This window comes from Meleagris gallopavo, chromosome Z, assembly GCF_000146605.3.
Source record: "Meleagris gallopavo isolate NT-WF06-2002-E0010 breed Aviagen turkey brand Nicholas breeding stock chromosome Z, Turkey_5.1, whole genome shotgun sequence".
NCBI classification, from domain to species: domain Eukaryota; kingdom Metazoa; phylum Chordata; class Aves; order Galliformes; family Phasianidae; genus Meleagris; species Meleagris gallopavo.
This window is the reverse complement of record NC_015041.2, coordinates 17,634,934-17,660,535: the sequence shown is the minus strand read 5'-3', so window position 1 is coordinate 17,660,535 and position 25,602 is coordinate 17,634,934. Positions and strand designations below refer to the sequence as shown.

Here is a 25,602-nt window from a genome sequence, read left to right as displayed (position 1 = left end):
AAAAGTGGGGGAAGGAGAAAGGCTTTTTTTTCCCAACAATTTGCTCTTCCCTGTCTTCCCTGCAAGAAATGAATAGATAGATGAAATCTATCTAGAAGATGCAGGAAAATAAATGTATTTGATGAGAAAATTAAAATGTGTATGACAAGTACAAAGTACTTTGAACATTAAGGGAAAAATTACATCACTTTAGCGGTTACAACTTGTTGAGACAGCCGCAATTTATTAAAAGAAATCAATAAATATCATCCTTGAACCTAAAGCATATTATGAGTATAGCTAATACATAAAAAAAATCTACGTACAAACTGTATTACTTTAAAGAAAGGAATGTATGTTAATCTGTTAAAATGTGGCACTTAATTTGAATGGAGAATTTTGGATATACTTTCTTTTACTGAGAATTCATTTCATGTAGGAAACTTTTACTCATTTAAACATTATTCAAGATGTAGGAAAACTACTAATACGGGGATTATCTAAACTGTCTTGCAGTGTAATGATCAAAAGAAACTACTGATTTATTCACCATAGTGTTACTATATTCTTATTAGTCATTGTGTCTAGGAATATATTTTGATATAGGTAGGCTACACTGTAGGGAGGAGGAAGTCCTGTAATGAAGTAATAAAAAATCTTAGTCCTCACATAAGTTTGAAAGAAACTGATTTTTGATTGAAATCTGAATGTCAACTACCATGACTGTAATATGCTATGTTTTCTTCCATTCTTATTATCTATAAAAATACCTCCCTTGGAAGTCTTTATGGAGTTTTATCACTGTTTTTTGTTACTATTGTTTGTGCTTAACATCTCAAGGTTAATGTTTCTGTATTAATAGGACTGGTTACTAAGGTCTCTGTTCCCTCAGACTATAGGAAAACAGATGTGAGCCATTTTCTGAATTCCTGAGGGTAGGGTAGGTAGAGGTGGTTCAGTCCAGATATGGGATTAACTGGTATGGTGTTTTGCATGGATAGGCAGGTTGTTAGAGCCACACATACACAGAAATTAAAGGACATTGCTATTTGTATTCAAGTTGCATTTGTAGTATATGAGTTCATTAAGGAAATGACTCATGCAACAGACCTGTAAATGAGGAGATAAAGGTAACATTAATTTAAACACCTTTAAGTGTACTGTTGTCTATCATGATCACTGCTAACAAAAAAAAAAGCTTTTTTTTGTTTTTGCTTTGTGCTTTATCTGATCTGTGGAATTTTCAAATACACAAAACATTGGTGCAAGTTTTAATTGCCTCCCTGTTGTACAATTCCAAGAAAATAAGTTTTGTAACCTAGATACTTTTATGGGGATAGCAACATTGATGTACTGTTAATACGAAAAGAGTTTAAACTTTATCTTGGACACGTTGCGAATAATTTCTTACAAAATTGCATATGAATCTTCTTTATAAAACAAATAAAAATAATTTATATTTTACCTTTTCATGACTTATTCTCTGCAGCTATCAACTCTCATGGCAGATTGTAGTTAGATTAGGATTTGGTTGGTGTGTGATATCATGACCTTCATTTAGGTGCTTAATCCTCGAATCCTTAGTGCTGAGTTTGATTTCTGTGGCAGAGCATGGATGGAGATTCTGCACAAACTCATACCAGCCAAAGTGTTGAGTGGGGAAACGCCATCACTGACACCAAGTTTCAAATCGTGCCAGACTGTGTGTGCCCTTGGCTTCCAAAATAGGGGGTTATCTCCTCAGAACTGGGACCTTGTGTTGTATAATAATGTGTTAAATAAGTACTGATGAAGAAAGAGTTCTCTGTAGTCTTGTAGGTAACTTCAGTTCTTGAGGAACTCATAGTTTTGGCTGCCCACTTTGCTGTTATTGCTCCCACCAAAGTGGTATAAATGCATAAACGTGCAGGGATCAGAACTAGTTGGAAGTTTTACCAGAAGTAAGAGAACAGTGACAGTTTAGGTGGAATGTGGCCTACAGCTGAGTGTGAGGGGCTGTGCGCTATTTTGTTGGTCTGCAACTTAGACCAATATCTGATTTTTTTTCCACACACTGAAGCTGTGACAATGCATGGCCAAAATTGAGCTCAAAACTGAGCATCTCTAGACTCCTTTAAGGAGTCTCCCAAGTCCAGCAGTTGTGCAGCAGCCAACTGCCTCTGCAGCCAGTTGCTGGGGATCAAGATTTAATTAAGCAGGAGATGCTGATCAGTCCACAGGCTGTCTGGGAGGGCCACTTCGGAGTCCAGCTATGTAATTCCTTACAGACTGTTTTTGTTCCTGTGTGTTGTATGGGTATACAATCGAGGGCTGCGTACAGAACAATTATCTTAAGTGCTTCACTCCAAAATCATAGAATCACTCAGGTTGGAAGAGACCTTAAAGATCATCAAGTCCAACCATGACCTAACCATAGTACCCTAACTAACAACATTAATGCTATTAATCCCATCCTGGGTTGTTGCCTGTGAGAATCATACAGTCTGCACGTGGGCAGTTAAGCTTTTTTCCTACCTAATGATTGTGTAGCATTGTATGTCAGACCTGAGTGCTACTGGAACCATTTCACAAACAGTGAACATGTGATGGTAATGAGGGGAGGAGGGTTGAGACTCTGTGTCCCTTAGGCTTATGACAGGAGAGAAACAAATACCACTTCTTACTCCTGAGGAATTGAGCCTGTATTTTATTATTATTCGTTTTCTGTGAATTCGTGAAGTCACCGTGGTGATTCACCATTCTTTGCAAAGGCAGCTGTCAATCCATCTTCTTGGCTAGTGTTTGTTTTCCAGCCTCAAACCTCGACCCCTCTCTCAAACCATTCATGCTCTGCCCTAGCAGGAATCACAGGGAACGCGTACTTAACGCTAGTTTTAAAAATTTAGCCATCTATCTTCTGGGAAGCCCAAGTGTCCCTCCGCTGTGCGCAACGGGAAGCAGGCGTTGCGCTGCACTGCCCAACGACCGCCATTCTTCACTCCCTCTGGGTAGCTCAGCCGTTGGACCCGAGGGAGGGAGCTTTCCGCTCTGCCCGTACCGGGAAAAGGGCGGGCTGGCAGCGGGGCGTGACAGAGCCGAGCCGAGACCCGCACGGCCCTACCCCACCTCGCTCCGCCCGCCCCTCCGCCCCGACTGCTGGAAGAAGAGGGCAGCGACACTCCCCGTTCCAAGAGCGTAGTGCCGGGGGCGGGACAGGTGTTCCCTCCACCAATCAAAAACGTCGACGGGCCCGTCACGTGCTGCGATTGACGCCCAATGGGCGAAGGCGACGCCTCGCGGGCTCCGATTCAAACTGTCGGCGGGCGCTGCGCGTGCGGCTGCTGGTTTCCGTGGAGACGGGGAGGCCTGGCCGCATCCATGGAGCCGGGGCTCGTCGGGCCCGGGCCATACCGCGCCACCCGGCTGGTGAGTGAGTGCCCACTGGGTCGGGCTGGTCAGAACTCTCCTGCTTGGAGCCCTGTGCACCCTTACTTAGTCCCGGGGGAAGCTTCTCCCTAGAGCTGTTCCGTAGAGCTGAGCCTTTGAGGGCCGAACGCTGCGGCCCTGGGCCTGTCCGGGCAGCCTTACCCGGCGGCCGGGACCTTAGGCGCGCTCAGATACGTGCCATCCAGGTGCTGGTGTTACCTGAGGTGAGTCTGTGCGGGGCGATCGGCCCTGCGGAAGGCAGCCGTGGTCCGGTCCTCCTTCTCACTAACAGCCGAGGGGCGGCCGAACTTCCCCTGGGGCCGCTGAGGGGTCGGGAGCAGAGGGCTGCGGGTGTCCTGGTTGCCGTGTTCGTGTGTCCGTTCTCACATCTCCAAAGTTTAAATGAAAGTTCGAGTTTCAGTGAGCTTGTTGCACAGGTGAACGAAATCTAACCAAATCTGCGTTTTGTGTAACTAAAGCATTTCCTATGGAAGAACTCCCATAACGGTTTGATTTGTGTTTCCTTCCTAGTGGAATGAGATAATTGAACTCTTCCGTGCTGGAATGCCTCTACGGAAGCATCGATGCCGCTTCAAAAGCTATGAGCGTTGCTTCAAAGCCTCAGAGGCAGTGGACTGTTTGCACGAACTACTTGGCTCTAACCAAAACTTTGGCCCAGAGGTGACTCGCAGTCAAACGGTTAAGCTGCTTAAAAAGTTCCTGAAAAATCATGTTATTGAAGATATTAAAGGAAGATGGGGCAAAGAGGACTTTCAAGATGATGGCCATTTGTATAGGTAAAGCTATGTATTGTAACTGTGGAAAATGTAGGTTTTATGAAAACAATAGCTTTTATGTATAAGTCTTGCATACATTTCTGAAAAATGCTGTTGCAGAGGTATCAGTGTGTCTGTTTTCCTTTCTGTTAAAGACACTTTTTCCTAGTGGTGTCAAGTGGCAGGACTTAATGCTTGATTTTTTTTTTTTTTCCCAATATATTTTTATTGGAATACTTTACTTGATTTCATGCCATAAATACAAAGTCTTTCATAGATTTTACAAGGTGGCAGAGTCTTTATGCTGTTGATAGACATCAGGCTTGTCAGTAGCTGAAAGTGTATTGAAAAGTGCTGATGAAAGTGGGTAGGATACTGAGCATCCAGCTCCAATTCTCCTTCCCCGATTCCACCTCATGTGCCTTGGATGATATTTCCATTCCTTCTCAGAGAAGAGGGGCCATCTGAATTTAAATGTCATCTGCAACACGCTTTTCTTTACGCCTTGGATCATCGATAGATATATTCTCCAGTTAAGAAAGTCTCCTGAAAGAAAGAAATTCTTATTTACATCAGAGATAATTGTTTATCTTTGTCTCTGAACTTGTACTTTTTTAACAGAGATAAACTAATCTATTTGAGTCAAAAGCTTAGCGTGTTTAGAGGGGTTCTTTCACCACCTGTGGCAACAGTTAAGGCTTTGGTATCAAGAAGTTGCGGGTACCAAATTCTTACATTCTTATATTGTCCTGTTTAATAATGTAGAAGTAAACATTATCTTTAGCATGAATTTGTAACTTAAATTGTGATGAGTCTTCTATTGAAGAAATGGAAGCAGTAATGTTACATTTCTGCTTGTGAGTCTTTCTCATAAAGCATTTTTTTCGTATTTTTATTTTTCCATGGAAAATATTCAGAAATCATTACAAGTGTAGTATTGAATTTCCACTTGGTGTGAAGTTAGTTTTTTTATTTTGCTGTATTGTCTTTCATAGCCTCTAAACTGTCTTAGCTTTTTTTTCCGCTCTCTTATCCATACAACTATGCTCTAAGTGCTACTTTTCACTACTGCTCATTTTCTCTGTTAACTTAGAATACTTTAATGGTAAAAGATATGTATTATGTAATTCTTTCTCTGTTGTTATAAACAGAATACAGCTGAAATATTTTTCTCATAAAATAACCAATTTTTTGTTTACAAACTTGTGCAGATGATTTAAAATCAGTTGGATTTGTGATCGATTCAATTAACAAATTAATTCTGACTCAAATTTCTTTACTGCTGCATGACATCTTTCAGTTAGTGGCCGTAAGTTCTTGGCTTAATATTCTGAAGAAAAAGCAAAAACAAAAAACAAAAAACCTATACCTGAGTGTTATAACTTCTCAGCCAAGTAAATTAAATATTTGAACCAATTTTAATCAACCTTTGTAGGAGAAACTTTGAATAAATTAGGAGGAATAAAAATTGAATATGTTCTCCAAATCCCTTGGGGAGATTTCATGTAATCATTAATCAAGGAAATGTCAAATTCTAAGGACCCAGGGTCTTGTAAAAGGAAAGGAAAGAATTGCCTGGGAAAGAATTCTGAGAAGTTTAATGTGTTGTCCTGTTCTTAAACTCTTTTCTGGCCATCTGCTTATGGCTGCTGTGTGGGGTGGGAGGATACTGATATCTTCCCCCATGAACTACCCAGTGATTCAACAAGTTGATGGGCTCTTGCATCTTCACTTTAAACTGGAGCCAAAGGTTAAGTATAATGGAATGATGTGGTATGAGCTGGTTTGTACTGCTGAAAATCACCTTCTGTTGGGAAGACTATTAGAGGATGCTGGCATAAAAATATGCTGAGAGTGACAGAAGACAATAATCATATCAGTGTACTCCTAGCTTGATGTTTCTAGGGTTATGTTAATGATTGGAATAGAAAGGCTATGTACTTGGTTTTAGAGATGATTTCATGTATGTATTTCAGGAGCAATGCAGAGGAAAGAGGGATTTTGAAGAAACAGGAAAAGATGAGAGGGGAGGGTGCAAGGTGCAGATTTTACAAAATACTTTTGAAGAACTGTGGAATGCTTGCATTAAAGCAACTTTTGGTGTAGAAATGGTAGCACATTACAGAATTGTAATATTTGTTATTTCCTTTTTTTGCATATATATAAACATTAGTTTTCTGGCCTGCCTTTGCTCACATATTTAATGTCCTGGCAGCTCCCTCTGGTGGACTTCACTAAAGTTAATTTTTTAGATACATGTCTTAGAATCCTAATATAAATTGAAATGCAAGTAGCTTTTACTTCCATTGATAATACTTACACTGGAAATCTTGACTTCATATCTTGCCTGTTGATTTCCATGTTAATGGACTGTAACTGCAACTATATACTATGATGCAGAGTTGTCACTGGAAACCAAGGTAGTTATGTGAAAAATAGTATGCTTTCTGCAAAAGAGTGATGACTGTGTCGGTGAGTCCTGACTTAATGGCTAAATGTAGTCTAAAACAGTAAATGATATGTTCCAATTTTGGAAGCTTTCAGGCTTTATGCTTCTTGGAATCTGAGTAATTGCATTAAAAGGGCATGTGCACTACTAGTATAGAATCATAGGACCTTTTGAATTGGAAGGGTCCCTAAAAGGGTCATCTAGTCCAGCTCCCTGCAATGAACAGGGACACCTACAGATCAGGTTGCTCTGAGCCTGGTTGAACCTGACCTTGTTTTTTGTCAGGAATGAGGCTTCTACCATCTCTCTGTGCAATCTGTTCCAGTGCCATGCTACTCTTATATAAAATACAAACAAACAAAAAACCATCACCAACAAAAAAAACCCCCTTCTTCCTTATATTCAGTCTAAATATCCCTTTTTCAGTGTGAAATCATTTCCCCTCATCCCTTCAAAACAGACTGCTGAAGAATCTCCTTTCCTTTGAAAGCCCTAGATGCTGAAAGTCTGTGATCAGGTCACCTTGCAGCCTTTTCTTCTCCAAGCTGAACAGCTCCAGCTCACTCAGCCTGTCCTTGTAGAGGAGGTGTTTCATCTTTTGGATTATTTTTGCGGTCCTCCTCTGAATGTGCTCCAACAGGTCTCTCCCGTACTGATGTCTCTACATCTGGATGCAGTATTCCAGGCGAGGCCTCACCAGTGCAGAGCAGAGGGGTAGGAGCATCTTCCTCACCCTGATGGTCACACTTCTTTTGATGCAGCCTGGAATACAATTGGCTTCCTAGACTTTGAGAGCACTTGTCCATCTTAACAGCCACCAAAACCTGCCTTTTAGCAGGGATGTGCTGCACCCTGTTGTCCCTTAGATTGTACTGGCAAATGGAAATTGCCATGACCCAGGTGCAAGGCTTTGCACTTGGCTTTGTTGGACCTTGTGAAGTTCACCTGGATCCACTGCTTTAGTCTATCTACGTCTCTGAATAGCACCTCATTTCTTTATGATCTTAAACTGAGACAGGAGAGGTTTAGGTTAGATATTAAGAGGAAGTTTTTCACCCAGAGGGTGGTGACACACTGGAACAGGTTGCCCAAAGAGGTTGTGGATGCCCCATCCCTGGAGGCACTCAAGGTCAGGTTAGATGTGACTCTGGGCAGCCTGGTCTGGTGGTTGGTGACCCTGCATATAGCTGGGGGGTTGAAACTCAATGATCTTTGAGGTCCTTTTCAACCCAGGGCATTCTATGATTCCTCAGGCATGTCAACTGCAAGACGCAGCTTTGTGTTGTCTCCAAACTTGCTGAGGTATCACTTAATCCTGCTGCTGATGTAATTGATGAAGTTGTTTAAGAGCTGTGGTCGCGATACAGGTGCCTAAGAGTCACTGCTTATCACTTATTTCCACCTGGACATTGAGCCACTGACTACTAACTACTCTGTGGCTATGGTCTTGCAACCAGCTCCTCATCTGTAGAACAATCCACCCATCAAATCCATATGTTTCCACTTGAAGAGAAAGATACTATGGGGTACTGTGATAAGGGTCTTACTAAGTCCAGATATATGGCACTAGTGGCTCTTCCCTTGTCCACTGACAAAGTTATGCTATCTTAAAAAGTGACAAGCTTGATAAGGCAGAACCTGCACTTGGTGAAGACATGCTGGTTATTCTGCATCTCCTTTCTTTCTTCTATATGTCTTAGCATAGCTTTCAAGAGCATCTGCTCCGTGATCTTACCGAGCACTGAGGTGTGGCAAACATGTCAATAGCTCCCTGGATCATCCTTTCTACTTTTCTTAAAAGTGGGTGTGACATTGCCTTTTCTCCAGTCACCAGGGACTTCATCTGAGTACCATGACTTTTCAAATACCATTGAGAGTGGTTTGGTGGCTATGTCAACCAATTCCCCCAGGACTCTGTAATGCATCTCATTGGAACCCATAGACTTACGGATGTTCAGGTTCCTCAGATGATCACAAACCTGATCTTTGCTTACAGCAGAATGGGCACTGCTCAGCCAATTTCCACCTTCTGAATAAATGCTTGAGGGCTGTCTGTAGAGCACCAGCTAGTGAAGGCTGAGCAAAGATGTTAAGTATGTGTCTTTTCCTTATTGTTTTTACCAGCCTATCTTTGTTGTCACTGTACTTTTCTGGTTGATGTACCTGCAGAACCCTTTCTTATTCTTCTTTTCACCCTTTGCCAACCCCAGTTCTGGTTGGGCTTTGACCTTCCTAATCCCATCCCTACTCATCCTAGCAGTATCTCTATACTCCTCTCAGGTTACCTGTCCTTGCTTTCACTGCCTGTGCATTTTCTTCTTGCTCTCCAGTTTGAAGAACAAGTTCCCTGGTTCAGCCATGACTGTCTCATGCCTTCCTTTTCCATAGCTTCCTTCACGTGGGGATGAAGAGCTCTTGAGCACTAAGGAAATCTTCCTTAAACGTCTGTCAGCTCTGTTCTGCTCCTTGTCATTGAGGGCTATTTCCATTGCAGTTTTGTTGTCTAACTTCCTGAAGAGCTGGAATTTGGCTCTCCTGATATTAAGCTTTCTGATTTTAATCTCTGCCTATCCAGTATCCCTCAAGAGTGTATGAACTCTACCACTGCATTATCACTGAAGCCCAGGCAGACTCCAGTCATGTTAGTGAACAACAGGTCCAGTATTGCATCCCCCTGTGGGGCTGTCTATTACTTTGCTCAGGAAGTTACCCTTGATGTAATCCAGGAACCTCCAAGTACCTGCAGCTCGCTGTGCTACTTTTCCAGCAGATGTCAGGGAGAATCTGAGATTATGGTATCTCCTGTAGCAGGAGAAAGAAGGCTTTGCCAACAGGCTCTGCTTGATCAAGTGTCCTGCAGTAGACACCAACCACAAGGCTTTTGTTGTCTGTCTCTCACCTGTAAGCTTTTAACTTGCTCATGGCTGTTTTTCAGGGGCATCTCTTCACACGCTATTTATTCCTTGATGTAGAGGGAAATGCCTCCTCACTTCCTTCCTTACCTGTCTTTCCTCAACAGCATTTAGTTGTCAACAGCTACACTCCAGTCATGGGAATCATCCCACCAGGTTTCAGTGGTGGCAACTACATAATGGTTTTCCAGAAGCCACTGGTGGCTTCTATCTCCTGTTTGTTTCCCAACCTGCATGTGTTGGTGTAGAGGCACTTACTTCAGCTGGACAGCCACCTTGCTGTCTTCTTGCATGACAACTTCTTAATTCCTTTCAAGTGTTTGCCTTCAGTCTTCCCGTTGCTTTCAGATGTCTGGGAATTCATCTGTGACATTTGTTATACCATTAATTCAAGGTTAATTGACACAAAAAGTTATCTTTGCTACCTGCTTGTCTAAACTGCTAGAAGTAGTGCTACTTGTAGAAAACAGTGTAAATCTTGACATATCAACTTTGGAATGCTTCCCAGTTTCAATCTAATTCTTGGGTTATTTTTGTTTCACTGTCCGTCCAAAAGCTTGACTATCTGAATCTTGCTGTTAATGCTACGTTATGGAGTTTCTCTAGATCTATCTGCTATACCAATTAAAAAAAGGTCATAAAATCCTGACATGTTATTTGAAAAGAGGGGAATGTACCCACTTTTTCTGGTTTCAAGAGCTCCTTTCCTGGTTGAGGAAATTAAGTGACAGATTTAGATGTTAGGATGAGCTGGAGGGGAAATAGGAAACTACTGAGAATATTGTAAAACAAAAGAAAAATAAGATGTTTAACAAAAGAAAAATAAGATGCTTAACCCAATAAAACTAGAAAATAAAATTAATGTGAAAGCTAATTAGATGTTGGGATTGAAAAGGTGACTAAGATTTTAGAGAACCTGAGACATCTTGAGCATGAGAAGCTTTCTGGCAGGATATGATTGTGTGATATCTATTCGTGTACAAGTTCTCTTGTTGCTTAGGCATAAAGCTGTCCTTCACATGCTGATTAGGGGGATGAGGGAGGTAAAAGCAATTTCTTAGAGCATCAGGAATCTTAGCATCTAAAACTTGGGAGTGTGGGTAAATGAGATTTGATCTGAGCCAGATTGATGGAAGATTATCATCAAACAGACTTATTTCTAATGTGCTGTCATTAATTTCTTTATATACGCTCCCAGCTAGGTGAGGATTGTTTGTTTTCCAGTACCTATAAGGTCTAGCTTAGGGTTTATTTCTGCCAATTTCTTCAAGGCACTTCTTGAAATGCGTTAAAAGGTGAAAGTTTCCTTCACAACCAGTTGGAAAAGACTCCAAATTGCAAGATATGATCTTCGTATAGAAAGGATGTAGACAAGAAGAATATGGTAATGTGGACAGAACTTTATGCAGTCATTGATTAGTATGCATGCTAATTAAATGCAAATGTTAGTCATGTGACTTAATTATGTATCTTTGCTTTAGGAGATGCATGCTAGCAGTTGCATACATGGGGAAAAACCTACCTACAGCTTTTTCAGCAGAAACCCACCTTCTAAAGAACAGTCAAGTGGTGCTATTTGAGATACACTAGAGTATCAAGGCTTTCGGAGTACCCAAGGCTTTCAGTTCCATCATAGGATATACAAAAGGCTTAAGCTATTCTGGAACAGCAGATAAAGGCCAAATGACTCATCTTAGGATGTTTGACCTTTTACTTAACACCTATCTTAGGCAACTAAGGTGCTCTGTGAATGTCCAAGGCTTTTGCTGTACTTGTGCATGTGAAAGCTTACTTGCATAGTTTTCATTTGGTAAATACGGAATAGTGTGAAGTTAAAAGTGTTCTCCAATTATAGATTTCCTCCTTCCTCACCACTGAAGCCATATCCAAAGAAACCTTCATTTGGAAAGGAAGTCATTAAATTTCCAGATTGGAATGATCCAAAGGCTGGCACTTCCCAAGAACGCATTCCTGTGAAATCAATCATGATGGTAAGATACCCAGTTAATTTCTCCAGACCTATACACATTTGGAAAGCAAAATTCAATCAGGAATTCTTCATTGTGCCACAAATTACCTGGTTAGAGAATTAAACATAAAATACTTTTAATTGTGTGGAGCAAAGTTGTTCTTAATGATTTGCTAAAGATTTTGGCTTTGAGTATTTTTTCTGTTACAGATTGTAATGCACTTAGGATCCTAAGTTCAGCATGGATGCATTTGCCAATATATTTGCATCTCAGTGTGCTCTATTTCAAGTGACGCGTTTCTTATCGTACAAGACAAAATAGTTCCTTTACTGTTGCTTACAACATAACTTCTATTCTGCTTCTTCATGTTGCAGAACATGCATAATATACTTCCTTGCTATATACTGTAAAGTTGCTGGTGATTCAGTTTCCTTTTCTACACTGTGGTGAAGGAGAAGCTGTCCTCCTTTAGTTGTTATCCTTCGTGAGCTTGAAGAATCATCCTGCTCTGTCCTTATTTGGATTGATACAACTTTTACAAAGTTGGGAAAAAATATTGCTTTTATTATTAAAAAAAAATCTGTCACTTGTCTCCAATTTTATATTGTAAAAGCCTAAGCCTTTTGAGTTTCCCTTGTTCTAAACTTTCTTTCTGTTTAAATTGTGTTCTCATCCTTTTTATATACTGCTGGGACTTCTTTTAGAATTTTAGCCTTTTTATTAACGCTGTTCAGTGCAAGACTTTTGCCTTGGATTTCTTGGTAAATGATAGTCTGTTTGGAAAAGCAGTTCCTACTGTTCTGCTGAACATTAAGAGGTTCTGAGCAAATAGCTATTCCACACTTGTAATGCAGTTGTTTAGATACAAATCAAATGTTCTTTTAGTGTGCAGCAAGTTCTGTGGGGAGGCATGGTCCTTAGAACTGCAATAGTAGGTAAAAGATTTATAAGGAGGAAAGAAAAGGTAGTACGGAAGGGAAGTAAAAAAAAGAGTGTTTTAGTTACGGAGTAAGTACTTGCTGCAGTTTTAATGTATTACAGATTCCAGCTGTTTGCTCTAAATTTCCATTCAAGCATCCTGTACTGGAAAATGTTATCAAATGTCTGCCTATGTACAACTGTCTCAGATGTGCCAATATGCAAATGGTGCAAAGGAGAAAGGTGTTGTTTTGTTTTGTTTTGTTTTTTGTTTTTGTTTTTTGTTTGTCAGATAGAAATATAAATACAATAGAAGTTGTAGCTTCTATTGAAGGGCGAAGTGAACAGGTAACTTAGGGTGATTTAACCAAAACTTATATTGCTGCAGCATCAAATAGAGCACTTATTGGCTATGTGTGAATTGATAGACATGGATCAGTGAAATACTGATGTGGAAAGCCAGATATTAATTGCAGAGGATTTTTTTAAATTCCAAACTATCTCCAGCCTAGTGTCATGATGTGACTGTTAGCAGTTGGAGTGATTAGGTGCATTCCTGGAATGCATTTTATGGTTTAGTTGTGATCACAAGGAATGCTGTTAATGTAATCTAAGGCTGCTGTGGTGCAAATCATTGCACAGTAACTAGGAATGATCCAGAACTTTGCTTTAAAGTATGCTGTGAACACAACCTGCATTGTATGTGCACACATCAGCAAACTGATGACAATTTTCAAGTACCAAACTGGAATGTGAAGACTGAGTAAAGGATAATAGTCACATGAACTTGTATTCTCTTTATTTCTCTTTTATAATGATAGATTAGGTATGGTGGGTATCTTTATCTGTAACTGTGTACTTTCATTTTATTGCTGTTTTGAACTTGCTAATAAGTTTACTATTTAATTATGATCAACATACAGTGAACAAGAACAAAAAAAAGTTTTTATCTCATCTAAAAATTTTCCAATAATTTTTCTATAAATGAGTGTTTAGTCTTAGTATGGTAGTCGATTTGAACTGGTTTTGGTCCTGAACAAGACATGAACTGTGTACTAGACCACTGACTTCTAATGTGAATTTTAATGGCTACTCACATAATTTTTCAGCTTTGGAGATGTTAAATAACGGAGAAAAGATGCTGCGCATATGAAAGCTAAAAATGCTTGCATCTTGGAGGTTTTGCTAGATTTTAAGACATCTTAAAATTATTGCATTGTAATATATTTGTGTTACACTGTTAAGTATTTGAAAAATCACTGGCTAATGAGCAGTGCTGCTTTTTTTTGTCTTATGGTTTTAGAATTCTGAAATGTGGTACAAGCGTCACAGTATAGCTATAGGGGAAGTACCAGCGTGCAAGCTTGTTTTCCGCAGAGAGTTAACACAAGAAAATATAGAAGAGATATGGAAAACAATGACTTTGTCACGGTGAGTATGCATGTTAGTAATCTAAACTGATAGAGTAAAACTGTATGGTAGTCAACAATCTTGTCTGTTTTCCCTGGCAGTGTTCTTAGCTTCATCCACTTGCCTTTCATTGTTGCCATAATGTTGATACTGACTATCCTGCGAAATCAGCAGATCTAGTTCACAAGAAAACTTCAGTACTTTTTGACTTTTTTCTCTTGTACTATTTAAGTCCTTTTACTGTGTGGGCTTTGTTTTGTTTAATCTCATTTTTCCCTGAATTTTTCTCTTCTCCTGTTATGAAATTGAAGAATTCATGTTGAAGTAAGACACCATTAAGCCTTTTAATGAAAAGTACAAAACTTAATATAAGCAAAGAAATAGCTATGTCTAGGAGTCTTTGAGAAATTCCTTACATTTTTCATAAGGAATATCTTATGCAAAACTAAATACCTTATTTTATAAGAATTTTTTGTTCTGCAAAAATATGCTTTAGATAATTTTACATTATGATATCTTTTCTTCTAAGCCTGGCATACTATCTCTATGTAATAAACTTGATCTAGTGCAGTGTAACATAGGAAACTGTGCTCAGAGAATAGTGTCAGTCTGCTCTAATCCTCCTTTGCATGCTTGTGATTTAAATAATAAATGTAAAGGGCCTCTTTCAGAACTGTATCTTCCTAATGCTATGTATTTTCTTGCAAATTGGATTATGTATTTATTGTATTTTTATGTATTTTTACAGACTACAAAAAGTCTTGGGTTTGGATTGCTTGGATGAAGTGATAGATACAAAGCTTGTGAATTCAAAACATATTGTCCAAAATGCATACAATGTCAATAAGCAAGGCATTGTCACTTTAGAAGACAAATCAAGTGAGTATTTTAGAAGTTTTTGTTTAACTTCTTAAGTTGTAGTTTATTATTTTTAAAAAAGAAAAACAACATTAAGTCTGAATTATACAAATACATAGCAACTTCACACTTTTATATCCACATTAAAAAAACTAGAGTTTTTATGGAATGTACTATTGTTGTGCACCCCAACAGCAAGAATCAGTTTTCTTTTTTCCATACTCACATTTTAATATCCCTGCTTTAGTGCATGTATTAGGATTACATGGGAAAGCTTTGGCAGCAATGAGGATGCTGTAAGAAGAGCCCAGCAATTGCCTCATGTCAACTGAGAGCCAGTGCCACCTGGCTCCAAAAAAGACCCAGTGATAGCCAAAGTTGATCCAGTGAATGATCCAGTGAGTCATGCTGTGAGATCATATTTAAGAAAGGGGAAAAAATGCTGCATAACAGCAGGTGGGAGAGAGGGAGTGAGAAGAGAAACGGGAGAAACAATCCTACAGACACCAGGCTTAGTGTAAGAAGAGGGCAGAGGCCAGGAGGCACTCCAGGCCCAGAGCATATCCCCACCTGCATTCTGTGGAGGAGTCCATGGTGCAGCAGTAGATGGGTCCTGAAAGATGCTGCAGTTCATGGAGTTCTTTGCTGGAGTAGGCCCTGTGCTGGAGCTGCCACCTGCGGAGGACCCATACTTGAACATTTAACTCCTAAAGAGTAGATTCTGTGGTATTGACTCACACTGGAGAAGTTACTGGAGAAATGTAACCTTTGGGAAGCCCTCACACAAAACTATATCTAGGTATTAGGTATCCCATTCTATATAACTGGGGAGGGACTGTTTGTAGTTTGCTTTCATTTTCACTGCTTTAGTTTGTTATTATCAATAAACAAATCACGATATTACTTTCCCTTACGTTGAGTCTGTTTTGACTGTGACAGTGATTGGTGAGTGATCTGTCCCATCTCAACTTGCAAATTTTTTTCATCATATTTTCTTCCTTTGGGAGACTTAGAGGGAATGAGAACTGTGTGATGAAGCTTAGTCTACTTACTAGTGTGAAACCATCACAGCAATGTTGAACAAAGCTGAAGGAACTGACATTTTTCAGTTAAAATTGTAGGGATGTATTTTTTAAAGCTGCCTTTGTCAGCCTATCTGTGCCTGGAGTGTCTACAGGAGAGCAACAGTAAAAAAAAACAAGAAAGGATGAGAATATAAACACAGACTTAGAACTTTTAATTTTTGCATTTTCAGTCAGTGTATTTTGAAAGAAGCATCATGTAAAACTTCTTTTCTCACTAGGAAAACATTAAATAGGATATGAGAGATTACTTAATATTGTAACCATATTTTCCACAATATCGGCAGAGAAGTGAAACATCAGGTAGGAATCTGATTTGGTTTATGAAAGTAAACATCTTTAAAGCGTGTACATGTTAGTTCTCCAGACAGTTGGAAGACTTCAGGATATTACTTTCTTCTTTTCAGAAATGACGAAACTGAAAGTACAAATGCTTTTCATCACCTAAAGTACAAAATAACCACTTTCCACATTCACTAGTCTCTTACAAAAAATTGAATAAGTTTGGTTAAATTTTACAAGGCAGATTAAGGATTTACTATATGATACAGTTTTCCTTATTAAGCTGCAAGAGTTGTAGTTGTAACTGGTTGATACTGAAGCACTGAATATACTATGTAATCTGACAGAAGTTATTTGTCTGTATATTAAATAGTAATCTGTTTTTCTTTCAGTCTACTTTATAAGAGGAACTTCATTAAGAATCTTTTGTTCACTATGATCTTAGTAGTAAAAAAAAAAACAAAAAACACCACAGTTATTCTTTTCCTTTTTTTTTTTTAATTTATTTTTCCATTGTGCAGAGGACCTACCTCACTGGATATTGTCAGCAATGAAATGCCTAGCAAACTGTAAGTAAACTTGGAATAAAACCTAAAAAGTCACTTAAGAAAAAAATCATCTTCGTGATGATTCACTACTTCATCAGCATTTCACCAAATACCAGTGATATTCATAGTCAATATTTTTTCTAATAATGGCCTTGAAAATAATGTTGAAAAAGATCAGTCAGTCAGCATATGTTCTCCTGTCAATGCTGTTTACTTCACTGAAATATCTTAAGGTTAAACTCTTTCTATTTTTCCCTCAATTATGTTTGTTTTCAATAGATCTGTTAGAAATATAAATAAACTATTTTTAATAGTGTATCTAAGCTTCTTTCCTGCATGAATTTACACTTGTAGTGGCTGGAATAGCAAACAGTGATCAAGTTGATTAGCTGCAAATTAACTTTTTCTCTCTTTTTTTTTTTTTTTTTTATAGGGCCCATCTGCTCAGATTTGAAGCAACCTACATATTCAGGATTTGAAAGAGATGTCTTCAAAACGATAGTGGACTACTTTGGCCAGATGAAAGAACCACTTCTTACATTTAATTTTTTTGATGTTTTTGTTAGTGTGTTAGGTAAGTGGTCTGGGATGTAACAAGAATTGTATTTCTTGTGCTTTAAAGAAAGTTTAATTTTTAGCTATAGCTTTTTAAGTGTTGACAAAAACAAATTAACTTACCACTTAGAAATAGATGGCCCAAAGAGAGATAAAAAATATGAAAAATTAGAAAAAATAGGGAAAAATTCTGGGTTTAAAAGTAAACATGCTTTGTGGCATGCTGTTTTTTGACCCTCTTTGCTAAGAGGCACAACATCGCATTTTATAATCTTTGAAACTGAAAAAAGATTTCAGAACAATTACATTCAATAACTGCTAAGGTTATATAACAGTTCTTCAGCTAGTAAAGGGACCTACCAGTTACTGACATTTTTTAGGAATTTAGTATTTTTGTAATTTTTTTAGTATCTAGTTCACTACCTTACTTCAAATTGAATACAGTTCCATTTTGGAATTTTTCTTCTGAGGCAACAAATGTTCCTAGCAATATCTTTAAAATTCTTTCTACTCTTTCATGCTTTTTTTTGTTTTTCTATTGTATTTAGTATGTTTCAGGACTGAATTTCACTTCACAGTATTCCAGACGTAAAAATGTGAATGAGGAATTCGTATCAACACTTATGTACATGTGAAAAGAAATTGTGCATTCTTTCAAATAAGTGTGAAAAGAAGTCACTTACTTCACAAAAAAGATATATTCCATATGTAATTTTTCCTTAAAAACAAAAATAAATATATACAACAAGTCATGACAGTATAGGATTTTAAGAAGGATTTTAAGAAGATTGTTTTCTATCTTTATACTTTGCCAATTTACTAAAAAATACCAGCAGTATATGTTTGAAATTGTCAGATCTTTCTAGCTTTGCCTAAGCAGCCTACTCTGGACACCAAGTTACAGGCATTTAGATGTCTAAATAGGTGCATGTAGCTGTAATGGGATGTCTTGGGATACTTGATTTAGGTACCTTCAATTACTTATGTAAGGATAAGAATGGTTGGACTAGAGTATTCCCAGGTGTTTTTTCCACGCTGTTTTACTTTTTTAATGATTCAATTATTAGTTTCCCTATTTAGCTAGAAAAAGAAGTTCAAGAAGGCAACACATCTTCCTGTTGTGATGTCTCACTCTCCTTTTTGTACACAAAAAATAGTTCTTACTAGTACTAGGAAAGCAAATAAGGGATCTAACTCTATGCACATGCAAATAACGTGGAGAATAAATGAGGAATTAACTGCGTATGCCTGTCTATGATCTTATTGGTATTACAGAGTCATGATGGGATGGACACAGGTTCTTTAAGAATGACAGTTAGATGAGGTGAAGTCACTCTACTCAGTGACTACCTGAAGTGTGTGGAGCTCTGCCTGGAAGTAGATGAGGAACAGATGGAATTTATGGATTAAAGGAGGGCGAGGACAGATGACATTATGATGGTGATCTACTGTAGACTGTCTGAATAGGAAGAACATGTGGATGAGGGCTTCTACTCAGATAGTTTCACTTTCACAAGGCCTAGTCCCGGGGGCTTTTAAACACTGTGGTAACTACTGGGGGGAGAACACTCTTGAAGTTTCCTGAAACAAATCATACAATTGCTCAGGTTGGAAAAGACCTTAAAGATCATCGAGTCCAACCACAACCTAACCATACTACCCTAACTCTAACAACCCACTGCTAAATCATGTCCCTGAGCACCACATCTAAACAGTTTTTAAACACATCCAGGGGTAGCGACTCAACCACCTCCCTGGGGAGCCTATTCCAATGCTTAACAACCCTTTCTGTAAAGAAGTGCTTCCTGATATCCAACCTAAGCTTACCCTCACACAACTTGAGGTCGTTTTCCCTCATCCTGTCACCAGTGAGAAGAGACCAACTGTAAGGCACTGTAAGCAACTTTCAGATATTGGAAGAGAGCTTTCCTCAGCCCCCTTATCCCCAGACTAAACAGCCCCAGTTCCTTCAGTTGCTCCTTGTAGGGCATATTATCCAAGCCCTTCACAAGCCTTGTTGCCTTTCTTTGGACCTGCTTCCTTCTCCAAAGGATAGAAAAGCCAATGAGGAGATGTACCGTGTAATTCACCAACAAGATGGGGCCTGTGGGGAATGTGAAGGTCCAAGAAAGTCTTGGCTGCAGTTGCCTTGAAATGGTGGAGTGGAATCAGAAAGATTCACAACAAACTTTCAACCCCAGGAGAGCAGACTTTAGCATCTACAGGAATCTTCTTACCAGAGTGGGACCAAAGCCCTAGAGGGAAGAGGGGCTCAAGAATGCTAATTCAAAGGTTGCCTCCAAGATCAGGAGCAATGTATTCCAGCACAGAGGAAGTGACAAAAATATTAGGAGACCTGTATGAATGAACAAGGAACTGCTGGCCAAACTCAAACACAAAAAGAAAACGTACAGGAGGTGCAAGTCAGGACAGATAAGCTGGGAAGAATACACTTCCTTCCCAGAAAAGGAGTCTGGGGAGATGGATTCTTAAGATATTTAGAAAATACCTGTGGAAATAGATAATTGAGAAATGTTTCTATGTTACTTTATTTTTTTTTTTAATGGTAAACCAGGTCTGCTGCAAAAACACAGCGAGGCTATAGAAGCTCTTCAAATATCTTGTCTCCTGCTGCCACCAGAAAATCGGAGAAAACTACAGCTGTTGGTGAGAATGATGGCAAGAATTAGCTTTAACAAGGATTTGCCACCTCTTTCTGAATCAGTGAGGACCAGAGTCTTGGTATGTATACTAATAAGGCAAAAGATCTCACAAGGCTTTTGGAGTAGCACAGATAAGATTCTTACTGGAGAGCATACGTAAAATAAGGCTTGCTTATTTGATGAATAGTTTTTTCTATTCCAACTATGCAAAAACATCTCTGAATTTGAAGAAGTTGCTTTTGAACTTGTGAGCAAATGCAAAACTTGCTCAGGACTTGAAGGTTTCCCCCATCTTAAAATTAAATCACTACTGATTTTTTTTCTACGCAGACTTAAATAGACTGACTATTGAGTGGATAATAATGATAGAATAAGAATAACAGAAGATGAGGTCTCTGTTCTCCATCATTGCAGAAAGTGTGAGAGAAATAGACTGCCAGTTTCAATTAAAATTAAAAATATATGCCTGAATTTTTTGTTTACCTGTTTTTAGCAATAAGAAAAGCAAATCGTGCCAAATGATTTCAGTACTCATTTTTGTTCTTCACTTAATTGCAGAAACATTCTTCTCTATATGTCATTTTTATTCATATTTTGACAAACCCCTAGTTTATGATAATGTCATTTTTGTAGGGCTATGTATATAAATTTATTGCAGTTTTCAGTGACATGTTATCACAGTCATATTTGTACTGTTTTTTTTTTTTAGGCAAAATTTAGCTATTCCTACTGACTATTTCTTTTTGTTAACATTCAAGTTCTCTGCAAGGACTAGAGCATTGGAAAGCTCAGTCATTCCATGAAAGTCCTAGGATGTCTACATCTAAATTCTTTCCGTAACAATGAAGATTTTAATTAACCATGAACGATATTTTATTAAAATAATTGAATTATTGACTGATACTTATAATTAATTAACTGAAAATGATATTTTTTACAAAAATAACATAATTATAAGGTAAATGTTATTTTTTTGAAGTGAATCCTATACAATCCAAGTACTTTGTATTATGTTTTATTTCAGTGGTGTAATCTATGTCACAAAGCAGAAAACCTTGTTTGTTTCCTGCGCTAGAAATGTTAATAGCGACTAGTACACAGCTAGAAAGTTTGTAGTCTCATATTCAAGTGTTCAGTTACATGTAGTGAGCTGCACCTGAAATTTTATTTGAAGGATCAGAAAGCAATGGCATTAAGTTTTCCTTCTGCCACTTAACTTCTATTCAATTGCTGTGTTGTTTTTAAAAACTTTGATTTATACCCTATTTGACTGGAAAGGCCAAGTGAAATGCTTATTTGTGAAGATCCTGAGAGTAAAATGAAGTGCAGCCATTATATGCCTTAGGTTAGCATAAGATTGTTTGAGGCAAGAGCCATCTTTGGTCCGTTCAGTGTCAGTACAGTACACAATTCCTTTTTTTTTTTTTTTTTTTTTCCCAAATGATGCTTTGGAAGTATGGTGAGTATTTTGTTGTTAAGAGATCTTTTAGGAAAGGTCTTAATACAGACTATTTTTTCCTCTATAAATAGAAAAATAAACTTTTTTTTTTTTCTCAGATGGTTCAAGCATTTTCCCGTTGTATTCTCTGCTCTAAAGATGAAATGGACTTGGATGAACTGCTTGCTGCTAAGCTAGTATCTTTTCTGATGGACAACTATCAGGAGATATTAAGTGTTCCATCCGCCTTAAAATCTTCTATAGAGGAACATGTTGTACATGTCCAAAGAGTTCAAGTAGGTGTCTAGTGGGAAAAAAAACCTTGTGTCACTCTGCTTCAATAGCAAAGTCATGCTTCCTGCTCCTGAGTTTGATGTATCTTAGACTTTTGTCTGTCTCTGCTAGCGTATTAAGAGCTAATTTATTTTGGCTACTGATATTCCATCATAACTATATAGTTAAATGAAACTAAACAGATCTTGGACGTCTTAGGGACAAACATGTTCCCAACTTGGTCAACTCCATCTTCTCCAGGAATGGGATCGCAATATTTTGAAGGCATTACTCAACCTAATCATAACTTTATTTCCTTTTTCCGATATCATATTTTTCATGCTTAGTTCAACATTTGTTGATTTCCACTGAAGTACTTCGCCATTTATTTTTCCAAGAATTACACTGGCTTCCTTTGTTTCATGCTTCTTGACTTACTAGAACTCATTCTATTTGTGCAAGAGGTAGGAGGTAGAATTTGTGGTCTTCTCTTTTTCTGTTAAATGACTTTGAGTAACATTTAATGACTGTAATGACATGATAGTCAGCTTGGTGAGGTTTTTGGTTTTTTTTCCCAAATTTGTTGCAGAGAAGAACTTTTCTTTTTATTCTTTCTCCAGATAAAATATGCTGGAGCTGACACTGATGTGACTTTTCCTGCTCCATCGTTTTGCCATCAAATCAGCACAGATGAATTTGAATACCAAAGGGCAACAGGCTCTCAGGAACCGCTGGCAGCTCTATTAGAAGAAATTGCAACAAATAAAGAAATATCTGTGAAAGACAAGAAGAAAAAGCTCAAACAAGTAAGTAAAAATTTCTCTTGTGTTTATTTAATTTTGAAAAGCTTAATGGATTTTTACATTTATGACCCTCTAAGAAAATAATGACTCTCAAAGCAGTAGATAATCTTAGGCATTTATAACTTTTAATCATTTAGAAGAGAGGTGCCGTGGTGAATAAGCCATACTGGAAAACATCACTTAATTTTCTATACAGAGATATAGAATGTGTTGGAGGAATATTCTTGCTCCATTCATGGATATGACAATTAATATTTTAAAATGCCAAATATGAGTGAATTCTTCATTTAAATTGATTTATTTTTCTAGTTTCAGAAATCTTACCCTGAAGTGTATAGAGTACGATTTCCTACCCCTGAAACTGAAGCAGTGCTATTTCCAGAAAAATCAAAACAGAAGCCACCACTTCTGATGTGGGCTTTAAGAAAGCCTTTTCAACCATTTCAGAGAACCAGAAGCTTTCGGATGTAAAGAGTTTGTATGTCATACACCAGCAAACTGAGTGAAAGCAAATTTTCAATGGATTTTACACAAAAGGAGTCTGAGCAGTATGTAATTTGCTCAGAAAAAATACTGGAGACTGTAGAGAGCATCAATAGAGAAGTGTTGAGGACATAGAAATGTGAACCAATATCAGTATTTTTGTAAATCATGATTTTTTTTAATGTCTGTTTTGGTAGTTCTTAAACATGATGATTAACTTGCATTGGGGATAACGCAGACTTGCTGTAGTTTGACCATCATTTCAAGGTCAAAACTTGTGTGCAATGTATTGTTAGTTAATCAAGAGCATTTTTTTCTTGTTGTATAAACTAGGCCATTTGTTCATGCGTAGTTTGAGAAATTCTTAATCTGTAAGTACATGAGTAAGTATGTAACACTGGATTTTGTTTTTCTGTTGTGTGCCCTGTTGTTCTTATATAAAATTTATTTCATAAAACTGTAAAAACTCTTAATTTTGATTCTTATGATGCATTACAACTAGAGTCAACTGTTGTTGAAGAGCCATTTCTTTTTTTAATATAGACTTAAAAGCCTTTTCCAAAAGCTTTTATGAAATAGTGCTTTACAAATTTGGATGGCTGTGTGCTAGAACTCATTTTATTAGGAAAATTTGAATCTTTGCATTTCTTCTGGAAATGCAAATATTTACTTGATTTTGAAGTATTGAGTACGTTTAGTGATTTTATTTGTTTTCCATTATGAAAACTATTGTACATGTAACTTGACTGGGAGTATAACTTGATTCTAGCAACAATTTTGATCTATTAAAATACTGTTTGCAGACATTTACTGATATGATACTGGTGGTACTTTTAGGTTACCCATCAGAGTTTTAAAGAACAGTTTTTCATGTGTCACTGAATGTCAAAGTCTGTGCAGGAGGGGAAGGCAGCAGGTATCTCAACCAGTTTGTCTGAAATTCTAATAAACAACATACTGGCAAATCTGCAGCATTCACTTTGCTAACCCCCTAATGTGTCAATAAGCTTGAAGATGTAAGGCTGTTGGTTTAATAGACTGGAATGTTTCTCAGGTATTGTGCTTTTTATGAACAGTACATGTTTTCATGGTCTGTCTTCACCCTTGTGCTTCTTATCAGTAATCATTGCTGTAATTGCAGTAATCATAAGTAAATGTGGTGCTAAATGTACACTTTTCAAATATTAAGAACGCATTAAAATTAATATTAAAAGTAATCTGAGGCCACTTAACTTTTTTTACTGTGTCTATGGCAGTGATGTATCTTCTCATGTTTGTCATAGTATTGTGCATATTCTTATGTATATTCGGACTGACTACTCATAATGTAAACATTTGGTTATAGCAGTAATCCATAACGTTTAAGAGTTAATAAGGCTAGTGTTTTTCATAGGAGTGAGGAAACCCACTCGAATTCATCTCTGACATCAGTTCTTAACTGCAGAGCAGAGGTAGAATTCTATTAGGCACTGAAAATAATATCACTACTTATATATGAGCCTTCTAGTGTCACACTGAATTGTTTCCCCAGTGATCCATTTCTACTGTTCATATAGCATATTCACACAGCACTTTGTGTTTACTCATTAGTTTCTAGTAGTAGCAATTGAAGACATGTTGTTTCTGTGGGTCAATTACAGTCGTGTTTCAAATAATTCTTTTTTGTTTGCAATAAAAACAACCAAGCAAATCCATTTGTTGACAATTCCCACGCCTGCCAAAAAATGCTGTCACAAAAAATTCTCTAAAACCTCAGGGGGACTTAGAAAGAGAACTGCAGCAGAAATCATAGTTTTGCAAGACTGAATTTTAACTGTTGTCTAATCTTAAAGGCTGGCAAAAATTATCTTGGAAATAGAAAATATTTAGCTATAGCTGCTATTACAGCTCTTCCTTGTCTTATAACTGAACTGACTGAGCACATGCAAAGCAAATATGGTATCCTTTCTGAATGGAGGCTGGAAAAAGAAGATTACTAGAACAATAGTACATAGAAGACTGTGGTCTTGGTAAAGAATAAAAATGTTTCTCTATTCCTAACATGTAATCAATAGAAACCTCAGTTTTCTTATGAACTTTCTTAGGAGTTTAACTTCTTTATGAAAGCTGAGAATTGTCTTGATATTGCCAGGACTGAACAACCTTGATTCAGTTCGGCTTTATTTCCTGTGAACTGTGAGATTCTTCTGCTTACACAAGTAGTTGTTACTGAAGAGGTTAGCTAAATTAAGACTTAGCTGACATTCTTTTTAAACACATCAGGTGGAAAACTCAATAAAGATAGATGAGCAGTATCTTAAATATCTACCTTCAAGCTCGTATGTATTTCTCAACATCATAGTCTAAATTTAACTCCTTAGTGCTAAAGTTTCTATTGCAATGCCATTATTTGTAGCTCTTGGGCTTTTTGGAAAAGAATCAGAAACTTTCAGTAGAAGTTTCTGTGATTTTGTTTTGTGTGTGTGTGTATGCTAAGACCAAATAAGTAATAACATATTACTGATAGCAAACCCTTGCAGAAGAGTGGAAAACTTGATGCAAAATTTTAGTGGGAAAAATTTGATGCAGAATAATATAGGTAATTATTATTCAGTATGTTGTTTTTAATTTCTCACTGAAAGTACACTTGTTGTATGGTAATGTAGTTTTGTTAGTGATGAATTCCTTGGAAGTACTGATGGAGTTACATATATGGTTGAAAATTGTGGCTATATTAGGCTTCTTATGGCATTACTTTTAATGGCTTCTGGCCGAATACAGACATTAGTCAGTAATAGTTAAGTGATTAAGAACTGCAT

The 25,602-nt window shown here is 37.6% G+C and overlaps 3 protein-coding genes across 3 annotated transcripts in view; 1 reads left to right on the top strand and 2 right to left on the bottom strand.

Annotated features, from left to right (window-relative positions):
* The window catches only part of LOC104914906 (zinc finger SWIM domain-containing protein 6-like), a 537,827-nt gene that overhangs the window by 215,816 nt on the left and 296,409 nt on the right, over positions 1 to 25,602 (bottom strand). The gene's annotated exons all lie outside the window — the stretch shown is intronic.
* LOC104914911 (zinc finger SWIM domain-containing protein 6-like) overlaps positions 1 to 25,602 on the bottom strand; it is a 490,619-nt gene that overhangs the window by 198,080 nt on the left and 266,937 nt on the right. The window lies entirely within an intron of this gene.
* DEPDC1B (DEP domain containing 1B) lies at positions 3,264 to 24,021 on the top strand. Its single transcript, XM_010725453.3, has 11 exons — positions 3,264 to 3,384; positions 3,916 to 4,181; positions 11,377 to 11,512; positions 13,713 to 13,840; positions 14,568 to 14,698; positions 16,563 to 16,610; positions 17,023 to 17,163; positions 19,720 to 19,886; positions 21,365 to 21,541; positions 22,139 to 22,324; positions 22,631 to 24,021. Exons 1-11 carry the CDS (start codon positions 3,337 to 3,339, stop codon positions 22,790 to 22,792), a joined length of 1,590 nt encoding a protein of 529 aa, XP_010723755.1. The 5' UTR covers positions 3,264 to 3,336; the 3' UTR covers positions 22,793 to 24,021.